At 50.6% G+C, this 16,900-nt stretch overlaps 1 protein-coding gene across 3 annotated transcripts; it reads right to left on the reverse strand.

The window, feature by feature from the left end:
* Positions 1-6,167: 6,167 nt before the first annotated feature.
* Sirt6 (sirtuin 6) lies at positions 6,168-16,372 on the reverse strand. Of its 3 annotated transcripts, XM_004654718.2 has the most exons (8): positions 16,234-16,371; positions 13,840-13,967; positions 12,739-12,921; positions 10,308-10,367; positions 8,330-8,425; positions 8,171-8,251; positions 7,184-7,307; positions 6,168-7,112 (listed from the first exon to the last, which is right to left on the reverse strand). In XM_004654718.2, exons 1-8 carry the CDS (start codon positions 16,297-16,299, stop codon positions 6,786-6,788), a joined length of 1,065 nt encoding a protein of 354 aa, XP_004654775.1. In that variant the 5' UTR covers positions 16,300-16,371; the 3' UTR covers positions 6,168-6,785. The 3 variants fall into 3 exon arrangements, with proteins under 3 accessions (XP_004654775.1, XP_044991345.1, XP_044991343.1); XM_045135410.1 differs by lacking the exon at positions 13,840-13,967 and having other exon boundaries at positions 16,234-16,362; XM_045135408.1 differs by lacking the exons at positions 8,171-8,251; positions 8,330-8,425 and having other exon boundaries at positions 16,234-16,372.
* Between the last annotated feature and the right edge of the window lie 528 nt (positions 16,373-16,900).

A 16,900-nucleotide genomic window follows, 5' to 3' on the forward strand; every position in this document is an offset into this window, starting at 1 on the left:
CTCAAACTCACCGTGGTCCTCCTAGTTCAGTTTCCAGAGTACTGGGATGAGGATGCACCACCATGCCCAGTCATCACATGCGTCGTCAATTTTGACGGGAGTGGGGGCAGAGCCCTTGGTATGGTCGGCCTGTGCGGAGGGGTCTCACTGTGCAGCTCAGGACACCATCCAGCGCCCTATTTTGCCTCCATCCCCCGAGCGTGGTATCTCAGCCACGGAGGGTGCAATCCCTGGTGCGGGCGCATTCGCATTCACCGCAGCCCAGCCTTTCCCTTTGCAAGTTTCCCTGGGGACACCCATAAAGGGATGGGCAATGATTTTCTATCACTCTCAGGAACGGCACCCGGCAGTTTCAGCTGTTGGCTGTCTCAGAGCAGGAGTGACCTCGAGGCCAACGCTAATCCCTGACCTTGCAGCACCCCGCTCCCATTCTGTCCCCGAGGTAAACTCAGTCAGGAGGTCCCACACACGGATTGCCTATCCCTGTGGAACCGGAATAACTCTGACGCTGGCACACTGAGAAGCAGGGCTGCCGGCCCGCAGGAGTCAGTCCCCTCTGTCACTGTGAGCCTGAAGCCAGCACAGGCTGCAGGGGGCGGATCCTAGGAGAACTGTCAATCACAGCAGAGCTCGCAGAGGCACTGCCCAATCAGGGGCTGGGGGCGGGACATTGCGTTTCCCGGGTCCCTGCATCAGAGTCCTATACTGAAAGCAGAGGACAGTGACTGAGGGTGGGTGACACGCGGATGGTGGCAGCGTCACAGAAAAGGAGGGGGAGGATTGCCCCGCGTCCATGGGTAGCCTGGGCTACATTGCAAAACTCAAAACTCAAAAATAAAAAATAAATAAACCTGGCCTGGAAAGATGTCTCAGAGGTTAAAAACAACCTTGCTTGTGAGCCGGGCGTTGTGACGCCCGCCTTTAATCCCAGCACTCGGGAGTCAGATGTAGGAGGATCGCCATGAGTTCATAGTGAATTCCAGGTCAGCCTAGGCCAGAGTGAGACCCTACCTCGGGGGGAAAAAAAAGCCTACTAGCCCAGGTTCAATTCCTTAGTACCTACGTAAAGCCAGACGCACAAAGTATGCATGCATCTGGAGTCGGTTTACAGAGGCAAAAGCTCTGACGTCCATCTTCCTTAAATTTTTTTATTTGAGAGCGACAGAGACAGAGAGAAAGCTAGATAGAGGGAGAGAGAGAGAGAGAATGGGCGCGCCAGGGCTTCCAGTCTCTGCAAACGAACTCCAGACGCGTGCGCCCCCTTGTGCATCTGGCTAACGTGGGACCTGGGGAACCGAGCCTCGAACCAGGCTCTTTAGGCGTCACAGGCAAGCGCTTAACCGCTAAGCCATCTCTCCAGCCCCATCTTCCTTCTTTCTAAAAACCAGAGTGATGGGGCGTGGGCACAAGCAACCAAGGTCTCTGCAACACAAGTGAATACAATGTAGCAATAAGGCTGAGTGGCAGGACTAGGATTCCAGAAAATTCTGCCCTTGAGGCTGTCAAGCAGCTGCAGACTTGCATAAGAAGGCTTCCTTTCTGCAGAGGATGACAGGGTAGGGTGCCAGAGGGCGTGGTGGGGTGGTACCCCACACTGTCCTCAGGAGGAGCTCTGGGGACCCGTGGTGGTTTGATTCAGGTGCCCCCACAAACATAGGTATTCTGAATGCTAGGTTCCCAGCTGATGGAGATTTGGGAATTAACACCTCCTGAAGGCGGTGTATTGTTGGGGGTGGGCTTATGGGTATTATAGCCAGTTTCCCCATGCCAGTGTTTGGCACACTCTCCTGTTGCTGTTGTCCACCTGATGTTGGCCAGGGGGTGATGTCCACTCTCTGCTCATGCCATTGTTTTTCCCTGACATCATGGAGCTTCCCCTTGAGTCTGTAATACAAAATAAACCTTTTTCACCACAAGGTGTGGTGGGGTGATTTCTACCAGCAATGCGAATCTGTTTGCAACACCAGGCATGGTGGTGTAGGCCTTTAATCCCAGCACTCAGGAGGCAGAAGTAGGAGGATCACTGTGAGTTCGAGGCGACCCTGAAACTACATAGTGAATTCCAGGTTAGTCTGGGCTACAGTGAAAACCTACCTTGAAAAAAAAAAAAATAGAGCCAGGCTTGGTAGCACATGCCTTTAATCACAGCACTGGGGAGGCAGAGGTAGGAGGATCAACGTGAGTTCCAGGCCACCCTGAGAATACAGAGTGAATTCCTGAATTCCAGGTCAGACTAGAGTGAGACCCTAACTCGAAAAAAAAAAAAAAAAGAACAATTCTCCAGTAAAGCTTTAATAATTTGCTGTTATCCCAGCACTGGAGGCTGAGGCAGGAGAATTGACATCCAGCCTGGTTATAAATGAATGTTTTTATTTGTTCTGTTTTTTAATTTTTTGAGGTATGATCTCACTCTAGCCCAGAACTCACTATGTAGTCTCAGGACAGCCTTGAACTCACGGTGATCCTCCTACCTCTGCCTCCCGAGTGCTGGGATTAAAGGTGTGTGCCACCATGCCCAGCTATAAATAAGTATTTTTAAGAATATATTTGTTGGACTGGAGAGGTGGCTTAGCAGTTAAGGCACTTGCTGGCAAAGCCAAAGGACCCTGGTTTGATTCCCCAGTACCCATGTAAGCCAGATTCACAAGGTGGCACATACATCTGGAATGTATTTGCAGTGGCTAGAAGCCCTGGCATGCCCATTCTCTATCTGCCTTTTTCTCCTTCCTTCTTTCCTTGCTTGCTTTTTCTCTTTCTCAGATAAATAAAATATTGAAAAGTGTATTCATTTATTTATGAGAGAGAGAGAAAGGGGGAGAGAGAGAAAGAATGGTATATCAGGGCTTCTAGCCACTGCAAATGAACTCCAGATACAAATGCTACTTTGTGTATCTGGCTTTATGTAGGTACTGGGGAATCAAACCCAAGTTATTTTTGCTGGCTAGTGCCTTAACCACTGAGCAAACTGCCAGCCCCCACAAATAAATTTTTTATTTGTTTTTTGAGGTAGTGTCTCACTGTAGCCCAGGTTGACCTGGAATTCACTATGTAATCTCAGGGTGACCTTGAACTCATGGCGATCCTCCTACCTCTGCCTCCCAAGTGTTGGGATTTTAAAAAAGAATTAGTGCATGCCAATGTGAACACGTGTGCATGGTGTGAGCACATACAACCTGACGTGATGTGGGCTGTTCCAAACAGAGTCTATGAAAGGTGTCTACTCATGCAAGGAGGGATAGTTCATGGTCATTGTCAACTTGCCTAGATTTTGAGTCACACCCCAAGAGGCTCTGAGAGTGTTTCCAGAGAGGATCCATTGAGAATCAAATAAACTTCCTGAGTGCAGTGGCACCTTGACATGAGCTGCTGTTACAGACTGAATAAAAAAGAAAAAACTGGGCTAGAGAGATGGCTTAGCGGTTAAGTCATGTGCCTGCAAAACCAAAGGACCCAGATATGATTCCCCAGGTCCCACATAACACGCCAGATGCACAAGGTGGCACATGTATCTAAAGTCTGTAGTGGCTGGAGGCCCTGGAGCACTAATTCTCTATCTGCCTCCCCTCCCATAAATAAATTTTTTTCCTTTTATTTATTTGAAAGAGAGAGAAAGAGGCAGATAAAGAGCAAATGGGCGTTCTAGGACCTCTATAGCTGTTGCAAACAAATCCCAGATGTGTGCACAACCTTGTGCATCTGGCTTACGAAGGTCCTAAGGAATCGAACCTGGGTCCTTTGGCTTTGCAGGCAAGAGCCTTAACACTAAGCCATCTCTCCAGCCCAATAAATTTAAAAAAGAAAGAATGAATGACTGAATGAACTAACGAAGTGAGAAAGTGAGCTGAGCCTCAGCATTTATCTTGGTTTCCTGGCGCAGGTATGATGGAACCAATTGCCTCATAACCCTGCTATCATGTTTTCTACCATGGGTGGACTGGACCTTCAAACTGGGAGCCCAGATTAACCCTTCCTTCCTTATATTGAATGTTTCTGTTACTTTGTCATAGCAATGAGAGAAGCAGTGAAGATGACCTTTTTTTTTTCCCCCTTAAGGTAAGGTCTAGCTCTAGCCCAGGATGACCTAGAATTCACTGGGTAGTCTCAGGCTGGCCTCGTACTCACAGCGATCCTCCTACCTCTGCCTCCCAAATGCTGGGATTAAAGGCATGGACCAACACGCTGAGCAAAGATGGTCTCTCCTGACCTTGAGGAAAGCAGGAGAGGCCCAGTTTACAAATGAGCCTATATTTGCCCAAGACAAGCCTCAGGCCCCTGATCCTAAGTGCTGGTGCTGTAAGTGTGCATAGGCACATCTGCCTGGTTCAGGAGTTCCATTTATTATTTATTTATTTAAGTATTTTTCAATGCAGGGTCTCATTCAAGCCCGGCTGAATTGGAACTCATTCTGTAGCCCCAGGGTGGCTTTGAACTCACAGCCATCCTCCCACATCAGCCTCCCTCATGACGAATACTGTTTAAACAACCTAGCTCTAGGGAATAGTGCTGTTTCCCGGCATAGCCACCAGATGGCGATGCTGCACCAAGATGCTCATTTAGATGGCCGCCTAGGCGTTTACAGGATTGAGGTAACACCATAAGAGTGATGGAAACTTTCAGATACCCAGCAAAAATGTCGGGAAAGGAGCCAGGCATGCTGGCTGATGCTGATGCCTGTTACATCATTACATCTGGGAGGCTGAGGCAGGAGGATCGCCACGAATTCAAGGTCAACTGGGGCTAGAGTGATTCCCTGACTAAAAATTCCAAAACAGGCTGGGTGTGGTGGTGCATGCTTTGAATCCTAGCACTCAGGAGGCAGAGGTAGGATGATCATCATGAGTTTGAGACTACACAGTGAATTCCAGGTCAGCCTGAGACCCTGCAGCAAAAAAAAAAAAAAAAAAAAAAAAAAAAAACAAGAGAGAAAAGGACAGAGCCTGTGCCACAGCTCAGTTGCCATCCTTTACTGACCTGGGCCTCAGTGTTCTTGCTTGTGACATGGGGATGCCCCAGGACCTTGGCATGACATAGGCCCACCCACAAAGGGTCTCTCCCAGGCAGTCTTGGGGAACTTTCTGGAAATACCCATGCTAGGCAATTTAACAGGGGATCTGGCCAACTCCACGAAGGACCTGGGTCAGGCCGCCCTGCTGGACTGGGTGGCCCCAGAGCCACTGCTCAGCCCAGGATGTGTGGGGCTGGAAGTGGTGAAGGAAGAGCTGTGGCAATTCTAGGGGCCATTGAGCCTCGGGGTACCTCTGTCCAGGATCAATTTAGGGGTTTTGCTGTGGATGATGACAGGCCCAGAATTGGAGGGGACATGGAGCCCTAGGGTCAACAATGACAACCTGATGACTGATGAAGGCCCACGCCAAAGCTGTTCCTCAGACACCTGGCAGAGGGAGGGACACCAGTAGGCAAGACACACAGACGCCTGGGTACAGAATAGTGCTAGACACCGCAGCAAAGCTTGGGGATCCCCACCTTCTTGGAGTTGGGGACAAGGCAGCCTGGGATGGGGTCCCCACCCTGGGTGATTTCAGCACCTCAGAGGGTGACAGTGGGCAGAGAAGCCGGGTCTTGGGGATCTGAGGATCACTTGAGTGGGCACATGGAGCTGGTTGCCTGTATCATGCACGGATGAGGAAACTGAGGCAGAAGGGACCAGCACAGGGTCAAAACCTAAAGACGATGGTGGTATTGGTCATGTGGGCAGTGCCAGTGACCCAAGGCACCAGGGCTTCTCTTCTCAAGGGACGTCCAGCCTGGGTGCAACGGGCAGACATGAAACAAACCCAGAAGGGACGTGAGTGACTTGAACCTGGGGTCAAGAACTGCCTGCTGCAGTTATCAAGAAGGCAGCAGGAGATGGGCCAATCCCCCCAGCTACTCCAGAAGCTGAGGCAGGAGGATTGCCAGTGTCAAGCCAGCTTGGGCAACTTAGAGACCCTGTCTCTTTAAATGAAAAGTAAGGACTGGTGAGATGGCTTAGAAAAAAAAAAAGTGCTGGGAGTGTGGTCAGCAGTAATAACAGCCTAGAACCACAGTGAGGGCTGGGGGCGTGGTCAGCAGTAGCTTGACAGCCTAGAACCCACAGTGAGGGCTGGGGGCATGGTCAACTTTAGAGCCATAGTACAAAAATCACACACTGTGAATTCACACTCAAATACAGCACAGGAACTGTGTTTATTGTGTTGATGACTCCCACAGCTTGAAGAAGGCCACATAAACCTCCTCTAGCCCCATTATGGGGTATCTAAGAGGTTGGGTTCTGCAATCAGAATGTCCCTGGAGATGTTTGAACAGGCAGAAAGTGGCCCAAAGAGAGCCTGGGGTGTGCATGGGACATAGTGGGAGGTGACAGGGAGCATCTGGCCACCCCTTCCCCAACATCCTAAGTCAGCCGGAAACACAGCAAGGTGGGAGGTTCCAGAGCCCAGGTACCTCTCCAAGTCCCAAAGAGACCCTCACAGGTACAGGTCACATGAGACCCAGGGCCTAGAGACCGCCTCACAGATACCCAGAGACAAACCCAGAGACAGACTGACGGGTAAGAAGACAGAACTGTGCTGCGCTGGGTGGCAAGGCCTGGCCTCTCATGTAGGGTGGGGGAGTTTGAGGCAGGAGAATGGCTAGTTCCAGGCCAGCCTGGGCAATGTAGTGAGGCTTTCTGTAAATGAAAATAAGAGGGCTAGGCTGTAGCATCACAGGCTCTGAGACCAGTCCCCTGCACACAAAATAAGACCTGTGATTTCTGCAGATGTCCCGCCCTCTGAGCACCAGGGTCAGCTGGGGGCCACTTCCACCTTCATCTTTTTGGGCCTTTGGGGGATGGGGTGATCAGTGTTTTCCCGTTTGGGGATGTCAGGTTTAGAGTCATTCTGCTGGATGTGGGGCTCCTCAGAGGGCTCCAGCTTGGGGTCTGTATGCATGGAACCATTGAGCTGGGCCAGGGGCTCATCTTTGGGCATAGGTGGGCGCGGCAGGGGGGGCAAGGCCCTATCGAGCACGCAGGGTCCATCCCACGGGGGAATCTCCAGTCCCAGGTGCTTCATGAGCTGCGTCATGACATCGTCCACGTAGCCATGGATGCGCAGGTCAGCATGACGGTCCTGCCAGGGACAAAGGGATGTCAGACCAGAGGCACGTGAAGGAGTGCCGGGTAACTGGCTGGGGCACTCACGTGTTTGGTGGGCTGTAGGTTTACGATGACCAGCTGGCCTCCCCGGCGCTTGGTGGTGAGGGGCAGGTTCCCACTGGGGCGGATTTGCAGGGAGGTGCCCAGGGTGATGGACAGATCAGCATTCCTGGAGACAGGAGCAGGGAGCCAGGACTTACTCCCGTCCTGTTGCCCAGCCCTCCTTGCCCACTTGCCAGGCAGTGGGCTCTAGTGTCTAGAGGTTAAAGATGCTTGCTTGCATACCCTGCTGGGTTTGACTCTGCAGCACCACATAAAGCCAGAGGCAAAGAGGTAGTTGTGTCTGGCATCCTTTGTAGCAACAGATTTCCCCACTACATACATGCAAACACATAAATTAACTAAAAAAAAAAAAAAAAAAAAAAGCCAGGCGTGGTGGTACACACCTTTAATCCCAGCACTTGGGAAGCACAGGTAGGAGGATCACTGTAAGTTCGAGGCCACCCTGAGACTACATAGTGAATTCCAGGTCAGCATGAGGTAGAGTGAGACCCTATCTTAAAAAACAAACAAAAAAAAAAAAAAAAGAAGAGCCAGGCATAGTGGCATACATCTTTAATCCCAGCACTCTGGAGGCTGAGGTAGAAGGACTGCTATGAGTTTGAGGTCACCCTGAGACTACATAGTAAATTCCAGGTCAGCCTGGACTAGAGTGAGACTGGGGGGGGCGTGGTCAGTGGTAGAGTGACAGCCTAGAACCCACAGTAAGGGACGGGACAGGGCTCTGATGACAACCTCACCTGTCCAAGTCCCTGTGTCCCAGTACTTCAGTCAACTAGATACCCTGAATTACTTTGCTAGACCACCAGTTGCCCTTGGTGAGCTTCTGGTCTCTGCAGCCTTCCTCCACCACCACCACAAGGGATGGTGTTGTTCCAGACTGAGCCCCTCCCTCTCAGTCTAAGCCTTGTAAGAAAGCCAATGTGTCGGAGGGATCTGCCCATCCCCTTCAAAGGGCCCATGAGCTCAGACCTGCTGGCTTCATCGGCGAGCGCCAAATCGCGGTCAGGCAGGGAATCCTCCCAGTCCAGTATGGTGTCTCTCAGCTCCCCCCTGGGAAGGGGACCAGAAGAGTCAGGTGTACTTCACGTCCCCTGGGTGCTAAAAATGAGGCCCATGAAGAGGACTCACCTGCAAGCCCGAAGGCCTCTTGCCTTGGCCACAGTGCAGAGTCGGCCAGTGGCCTTAAGGCCCATGGTGCCCACGACAGTGTCCCGGACATACTGCCTGTGTTGGGAGGACAGGGGTTTGAGAGCTCTCCCTGATGGCCCACATTTGGGTCTTAGAATTTTCTTAGGACATGTTCCTTTGATGAATTTGGGCGATAACACCTTGTGGTGGATTGGATCTGTATTTCCCCATAAACTCATGTTCTGAGAGCTCGGTCCCCGGCTCACGGCAATGTGAGAATTGAAGCCTTGCTGGAGGAAGTGTTGCTGTGGGCAGGTTTAGGGGGTTTTGTAACCAGCTTCCCCTTGCCAGAGGTCAGCTCACACTTGCTGGTTCCTGCCAGCTGCTGTGGCAGATGTGACGTCCAGCCCCGGCTCTACAAGCTGCCCCTTGAGACTGTAAGTGACAAGAAACCCATTTCTCCATTGGCTGTTTGGGTAAGATGTTCTGCGGAAGCCACTATGTAAGTAACACTAAGTAACTATGACACGCCTAGAGACCCAGAACACAAGCTTGACACCTGGACCCCGTAGCAAGACCCTGGGTCAACACCAACAGTCCAGCAGGTGAGGTGGACATACCAGTGATTACAGCACTTGGGAGGCTCTTGGGCGGGAGGATGGTATGCTTGGGGCCAGCCTGGCTACAGAGTTCCAGGCCAGCACAGGCGAGTTGGCTAGAACCCGTCTAAGAATAAAAAGTAAAATTGGGCTGGAGAGATGGCTTAGCCGTTATGGCGCTTGCCTGTGAAGCCTCAGGACACAGGTTCAATTCACCAGATCCCACATAAGCCAGTTGCACATTGTGGTGCATGAGTCTGGAGTTCATTTGCAATGGCTAGAGGCCCTGGCATACCCATTCTTTCTCTCCCTCTCTATCTTTGAAAAAAAAAAAAGTAAAATTGCTGCTGGGGGCTGGAGCGATGGCTTAGCGGTTAAGCGCTTGCCTGTGAAGCCTAAGGACCTCAGTTCGAGGCTCTATTCCCCAGGACCCATGTTAGCCAGATGCACAAGGGGGTGTACACGTCTGGAGTTCGTTTGCAGTGGCTGGAGGCCCTGGTGCGCCCATTCTCTCTCTATATATATCTGCCCCTCTCTCTTCTCTCTCCTCTCTCTCTCTCTTTCTCTCTCTGTGTCACTCTCAAATAAATAAATAAAAATGAACAAAAAAAAATTGCTGCCAGGCTGTGGTGGTGCACGCTTTTAATCCCAGCACTCAGGAGGCAGACGTAGGAGGATGGCCATAAGTTTGAGGCTACTCTGAGACTACAGAGTGAATTCCAACTCAGCCTGAGCTAGAATGAGACCCTATCTTGGAAAAAAAAAAAAAAAGCAATAAAAAAGTAAAATCATGATGCTGGGGAGATGGCTCAGCCATTAAAAGCACTTGCTTGCAATGGTTGCAACCCAGGTTCAATTCCCCAGCCACCCACAAAAAGCTGGATGAGCATTCGTATGCAGGGGAAAGAAACTTTAGCACATCCATACACATAAACACACATGAATAAATAATTTTCTCTTAAGTAAAATGAGGGTTGGGTGTAGCTCAGTGGTGAGCACCTGCCTATTGTATGCAAAGGTCTGAGTTCAAGACCTAGCACCAGAAAACAGAGATGTGGGAAGTTGCCCAGGGACAAGAGAAACAGCTAGGAATGTGGCCGCTCAGGAGGTAGGTGGGTTCCTTAGGGGTGCTGTCTGCTCACTGTGGTTTCGGGCTCTGGCTTCTTTGTGATCTGTCACCTTGACCCGAGGAAGCAGGCACACCCTCCATGCACCTCCCCCAGGAAGCCATGCCTGAGCTGCCTTTGGCCTTTGGGATCCCAGCTTGGACTGACCAGGCCCTTTTGCAGAGCTGGCCTAGGGCAGTGAAGACACCTTGGGGACAACTGAGGGGCCCCACCTGCGACACCTGGCCAAGCCTCGCCCCAGGAGACACTCACGTCTTACACTTCACGCATTCTTCAACAAACATGTTCCCGTGCAGTTCAGCCAGCTTGTCCCTGAGGGAAGAGAAGGGGCCGTGTGGTGGAGTCGCTCTTGGATCTGGGGCTCTGCCCGCCTCCTCCACCAGGAAGCCCCCTGTGAAGCTTTCTCCTGTCCGGCTTGTGGCCCCAAATGCTAGAGACCAGGAGAGTTCCTTCCCCAGGGACTGACACTTGAGCCAGGCAACCAGATAGTATTACCACACTTTGGGATGTGGTGTCCCAGCCTGGCCTCCCAGCACTAGGGAAGCTGTGCCTGGAAGACTGAGGCCAGTTGGGCACTCAGTTAGACCCAGTCTCAAAATACAGAGAAAGCTGGGCATTCTGGCTCATGCCTTTAATCCCAGGGCTCAGGAGACCAATGACAGAGGACTGTCATGAGTTACAGACCAACTTAGGTAGGACTCCTTACAATGTGCTCCTCCAGACACAAAATGGCCTGGAAATGATGACCTCACAGTGCCTGACACTACCTACATAGGAGGAAAAGATCATGACATCAAAATAAAAAAGAGACTGAGGGGGGAGGGGATATGATGGAGAGTGGAGTTTCAAAGGGGAAAGTGGGGGGAGGGAGGGAATTACCATGGGATATTGTTTACAATTACGGAAGTTGTCAATAAAAAAAGAAAAAAACATAAATAAGTAAATAAAGGTTTCACTTGGTTGAAAAAAAGGTGATTTCTCAGGATATAGAGAGATGGTTGAGTGGTTAAATGAGCATGCTTGCAAAGCCTAATGGCCCAGGTTCAATTCCCCAGTATCCACATAGAGCCAGAGGCACTACGTGGTGCATGTATCTGGAGTTCGTTTGTTGTGGCAGGAGGCCCTGGCATGCCCATTCTCTCTGTGTCTGCCCCTTTCTGTCAGACTCTCTCAAACAGATAAATAAATATATGTGTGTGTGTATATATATATATAGATAGATAGATAGATAGATAGATAGATATAGATATATATTTTTTAAATATTTACTTGAGAGAGAAAGAGGCAGATAGAGATAATGGGTGTGCCACAGCCTCCAGTCACTGCAAATAAACTCCAGACACATGTGGCACCTTGTATATCTGGCTTATGTGGGTCCTGGGGAAACAAACCAAGGTCCTTTGGATTTGCAGGCAAATGCCTTAACCCTAAGCCATTTCTCCAGCCCATATTTTTTTTTAAGAGAATTGGTATGCCAGGGCTTCAGCCACTGCAATCAAATGCCAAATATTTGCCCTACCTAGTGGGCTTGTGTGACTTTGTACTTGCCTCAACTTTGTGTGTCTGGCTTATGTCAGACCCAGAGAGTGAAATATGGGTCCTTAGGCTTTGCAGGCAAGTACCTTAACAGACAAATATTTTTTTTAAAGGGGGATTTTTTTTAAAGGTGGAGGAATATCTTAGCTGTTAAGGCATTTGCCTGCAAAGCCAAAGAACCAAGGTTTAATTCCCCAGGACCCATGTTAGACAGATGCACAAGAGGGCACACACATCTGGAGTTCATTTGCAGTGGCTGGAGGACCTGGTGTGCCCATTCTCTTTCTCCATTAAATAAATAAATAAATGAATAAAAAAAATATATTTTTAAAGGTAGATTTCCTGATTTTCCTCTCCTGGCAGGAGGGGAAGAACTCCTCTTGGCTTGGGAGCTTTTCTTCTTCTTTTTTCTTTCTTTCTTTTCTTTTCTTTTTTGTTTTTGCTTACCTTTTCAAGGTAGGGTTTCACTCTGGTCCACGCTGACCTGGAATTCACTATGTAGTCTCAGGGTGTCCTCAAACTCATGGTGATCCTCCTACCTCTACCTCCCGAGGGTTGGGATTAAAGGCGTGCACCACCATGCCTGACTTTCTTTGTATTATTATTTATTTATTTACTTTTAAATGAACTCCAGACATATGCGTGCCATCTTATACATCTGGCTTGCATGGGTCCTGGGGAATCGAACCTGTGTCCTTTGGCTTTGCAGGCAAGTGCCTTAACTGCTAAGCCATCTCTATAGCCCTCTTATTTTTACTCACCATTAAAATAAATATTTAGCCAGGTGTAGTGGCACACACCTTTAATCCCAGAGGCCACCCTGAGACTACATAATGAATTCCAGATCAGCCTGAGCTAAAGTGAGATCCTACCTTAAGTAAATCAAAAGCCTAGAACCCACAGTGAGGGCTGTGGGCGTGGTCAGTGGTAAAGTGACAGTCTAGAACCCACAATGAGGGCTGGGGGCATGGTCGGTAGTAGAGTGACAGTCTAGAACCCACAGTGAGGGTTGGGAATAGATGGCTGTCTCAGCACTCACCAGACCCTGAGATCCATCTTCAACCAGTCCCTATTAAAAGCCTACCATGTCAAGAATGGGACCCAAGAAGAGGGCAAGGCTGTTCCCAGAGGGCCAGGAAGGAGGTACCTGGGGAAGCCAGAGCGCACGTGTAGCCCATCCACGTTCTGGCTGACCAGGAAGTGCAGGAAGCCCACTCGCTCCAGCTGCACCAGGGCCATGTGTGTCTTGGATGGTCGCGCACTCTCGAAGGTGGTGTCAAACTTGGGTTCCAGGCCACGCTCTTCCATGGTCCATACGCCGTGGGGGCCTCTGGGGTTATGAGCAGTGTGGGCAAGGAGAAAGAGGCCCAGGAGGACAAACCTTCATTACTGAACACAGATAAGGCTCTGCCCCTACTGGGTGATGCTGGGGCCCTAAGGGACACCCATCCTTTCCTTGCAGTTCTGGACCTTGTGGGGACAAAGGTGGACAGGTAGGTGAAGGCTTCAGGGAAGAGGCCATGGAGATTCTTTAACAGTGAAAGGAAGTGTGGGCTTAGGCAGAGGGTAAACAAGGGCTCAATACAGCCTTTGCGTCTGGAGAAATACCAGTTATCTGGGGGTGCAACAAGGGTGAGCGGCCGAGGTAGAGGGAGGACTCAGTGCAGAGTCATGAAGGGCTCTGCTTTCCTGCGTGGGGAGTCGCTGCAGGTACTGGATCAGAGGGAAGGTCAGACCTTAGAATCTCAACATTACCCAGGAACTGGGACCCAAGAGATCTCAGAAATAGAAATGCATGTGATTTATTGCTTATACTGACTTTTCCTACAGTACCAGAACCCCAGACTGGACAGATGGTTCAGAGGTTAAAAGCATTTGCTTGTGAAATCTGAGGGCCCAGGTTCAATTCCCCAGTATCCATCCACATAAAGTCAGCCACAAAAAATCGTGCATACATGTGGAGTTTGTTTGCAGTGGCAAGAGGCCCTGGTGTGCCCATACCCATTCATTCTCTCTCTCTTTCTGTCCTTGCAGATAAATTAACACCCAATGTGCAGGCTTATTTGCCAAAAGACTTCATTTCCCAGCTTCTCTTGCAGCTAGGACATCAGGTGACCCAGTACTGACTGATGGGGAGCATAGGGTGTTTACTGTAACTTCTAGAGACATATGGGAAAAAGAAGTCCCCTTCTATCTCAGTAGTGATCTTGGTGAAGTTTGCCTCAGTTTCCCCTCCTCGCTCACAGACCTGAAGTCAGGGATGCCTGAGGCGGTGCTGATGCCAGCGCCTGTGTGAAACACCACATTGGAGGCCTGCCACATCAGCCTTGCCAGCTCCCACACCTTCCGCTCCAGTTCCTCTGGGGGGTCGAAGATCTGTGGGGTCAGAAAGCACGAGAAGTCTAAATATGTCCCCCAGGGCTGGAGAGATTGCTCGGCAATTAGGGCGCTTGCCTGTAAAGCCTAATGAACTGGGTTCGATTCCCCAGTATCCATGTAACAAGATACACAATGTGGCGCATGCAGCTGGAGATACTTTGCAGCAGCTAGAGGCCCTGGTATGCCCATACTCACTCACTCTGTATACTTCTGCTTGCAAATAAATAATTTTTTTAAAAAGTTGGGCTGGAGAGATGGCTTAGCGATTAAGCACTTGCCTGTGAAGCCTAAGGACCCCGGTTCGAGGCTTGATTGCCCAAAACCCATGTCAGCCAGATGCACAAGGGGGCGCATGCGTCTGGAGTTCGTTTGCAGTGGCTGGAGGCCCTGGCGCACCCATTCTCTCCGTGTCTCTCTCTCTCTCTCTCTTTCTCTGTCTGTCACTTTCAAATAAATAAATAAAAATAAAACAACAACAAAAACAAAAAGCCAGTTTATTTAAAAAAAAAATCTCCCAAGGAGTGCAGCCCTCTTGTCCAGAGGAGGAAAATGGATTGGAAAATCCTAAACCCCTGTCAACCAAAAACATACCACTCTCATCTCATCTCACAGGTAATAAGTTTATTCTTTTTTTTTTTTTTTTTTTTTGAGGTAGGGTCTCACTCTAGCCCAGGTTGACCTGGAATTCATTACATAGTCTCAGGGTGGCTTTGAATTCAAGGTGGTCCACCTACCTCTGCCTCCCAAATGCTGAGATTAAAGGCATGCAACACCACGCCCAGCCTAAGAGAGCCAGACGTGAGGGACCAGGGTCCAGGAACACAGACCCCCATGCTCCAAGTACCATGTTTCATCTTGGTAACAGTTTCATCAAGTTTTGTTTTGTTTTTTCAAGGTAGGATCTTGCTCTCGCCCAGGCAGACCTGGAATTCACTGCAGTCTCAGGCTGGTCTCAAACTCACAGGGATCCTCTTACCTCTGTGTCCCAAGTGCTGGAATTAAAAGCATGCGCCACCACGCCCTGCTTTCATGAAGTTTTAACAATAACAGAACAAAAGACAATCACAAGTCAGAACACTTCTCAAATCTACTGGTGGAAACATCAGGCTGGGAGGGTTACGGCACAGTGGGGACATCTCTGTGACAGGCCTCAGTGCTGTCTGATGACATTCTCAGTCCTTGAGCTGGTGGAAGTTAGCGATCTGTCCATCCTAAAGGACTTACCTAACAGTCACAAGATGTTAGGTCATACATGGAGGTGGACAATAAATAGCCATTAAGGGAGTGAGATGGCCCAAGATAAATTGTCTCTGGAGCTGCAACACTGTCCCCACTGAGGAGTCTGGAAGCTTCTTTAGGGAGTTAGAGTGTTCTGTCCACCACCACATAAGTTCTCATCAGCCTTGACTCCATCACCCAGGTGTGGCTTCTTGCCAGAAAGACAGTCCACACCTTCCTGTCCACAGCCCTCCAGGGCTCCAACATCTCCAGGGCCCTGACCACTGCTTGCTGCTCCTCCACCAGAGCAGGCTCTGTCCAGTCTGAGGACCGGGACACGGGTTGGGCCCTCTTCCTCCAGTGCAATCCCTTTCCCACCAGACATGGCCTTGGCTCCTATACCTCCTTGACATGTGTGATGAGTTCACCTGTCATTTATTTTTAAAAAATATCTTTATTTATTTGAGAGAGAAAGAGGCAGAAAGACATATGTGCCACCTTGTACATCTGATTTATGTGGGTACTGGGGAATCGAATCTGGGTCCCGTGGCTTTGCATACAAGCGCCATAACCACTGTGCCATCTCTCCAGCTCTCACCTGTCACTTCTGAGATGCCACCCCTGAGATATGCCCCTCCCCCCCGAGCTGTTCTGTAGGGATCTCTGTATGCTAATGGGACAACCATCACTTCTTTCATATGGCTGAGGGTGAGTGGCCTTTACCGCAGGTGTGCACCCAGGGATGCCCCCCAGAAGCACTGACACCACCTCAGGCCGCCCTGTGGGTGGAGCACACAGCTCTCACCGTCTGAAGGGGTCATCCCGACGCACCCCGCCCCCGGGCCCTCTTGGCCACCCCAAAGCCTAGCGCGTCCGGGTCCCCAGACGCTCCAGGGGGCGTCACTTCCCGCTCCCTCCTTCCAGGGAAGTCCCTCCCATTGTCTAGCCTTCTCTCCTCCTGCTATTCCCACAATGCCCCGCTGCCGCCCCCGGCTCCGCCCGGTGTCTGGGACAAGCCTCGGGACCACCAGCCGGCCGCGCTCACCTCTGGGAGCCCACACTTGCCCTTATCCGCGTACGGCGATAGCCCTGCTGCATAATTGACCGACATCGTTGCCGCCGTCGTGCAGGGAACAATAAAGTTTCCCTTGTTGCAGCCGCTTCCGCCGGAAGCGGAGCGGCCCGAGACTCGTTCCTGGGAAGCTCCTCCGCCTGTGCCGAGGCGCATGCGTTCCATCGTGACGCCGCTGACGCCATCTTAAGTACTGTCAAGGAACTTCCAGCGCGCACGTATGGCCTTCTGGGAAGAGAGAGGAGGCTGTCCAGGGACCTGCGCAGGAACTGGGTGGGCACTTAGGTGGGAACGTTCCTCTGACCTCAAAAATGGAGGCAGCAGGGCCAGAGCGATGGCTCAGTCGTTAAGAGCATGCTTGCAAAACCTGCCAGACCTTGTTCAAGTCCCCAGTACCCAAATAAAAGCCCCTTGAAGTGGTGTGTGGTAGTTTGAATAGATGGCCCCCAATGTATTCAGTGTTTTATTAGTTTGTGGTTTGTATCTGCATCCACCTGGCTGGAGGCAGGGTCACTGGGTGGATCTTAGGGTCCAGCCCTAAGGTGGGGTGGTGGTGGTGGTGGGTGTGAGACTCCAATCTAAAAATATGCAAAGTGTGCCTTGCTGGAGTTCCTGAAGTGTGCTGTGCTGTGTGGCTTTT

Source organism: Jaculus jaculus, chromosome 15 (assembly GCF_020740685.1).
Source record: "Jaculus jaculus isolate mJacJac1 chromosome 15, mJacJac1.mat.Y.cur, whole genome shotgun sequence".
Classification (NCBI taxonomy): Eukaryota; Metazoa; Chordata; class Mammalia; order Rodentia; family Dipodidae; genus Jaculus; species Jaculus jaculus.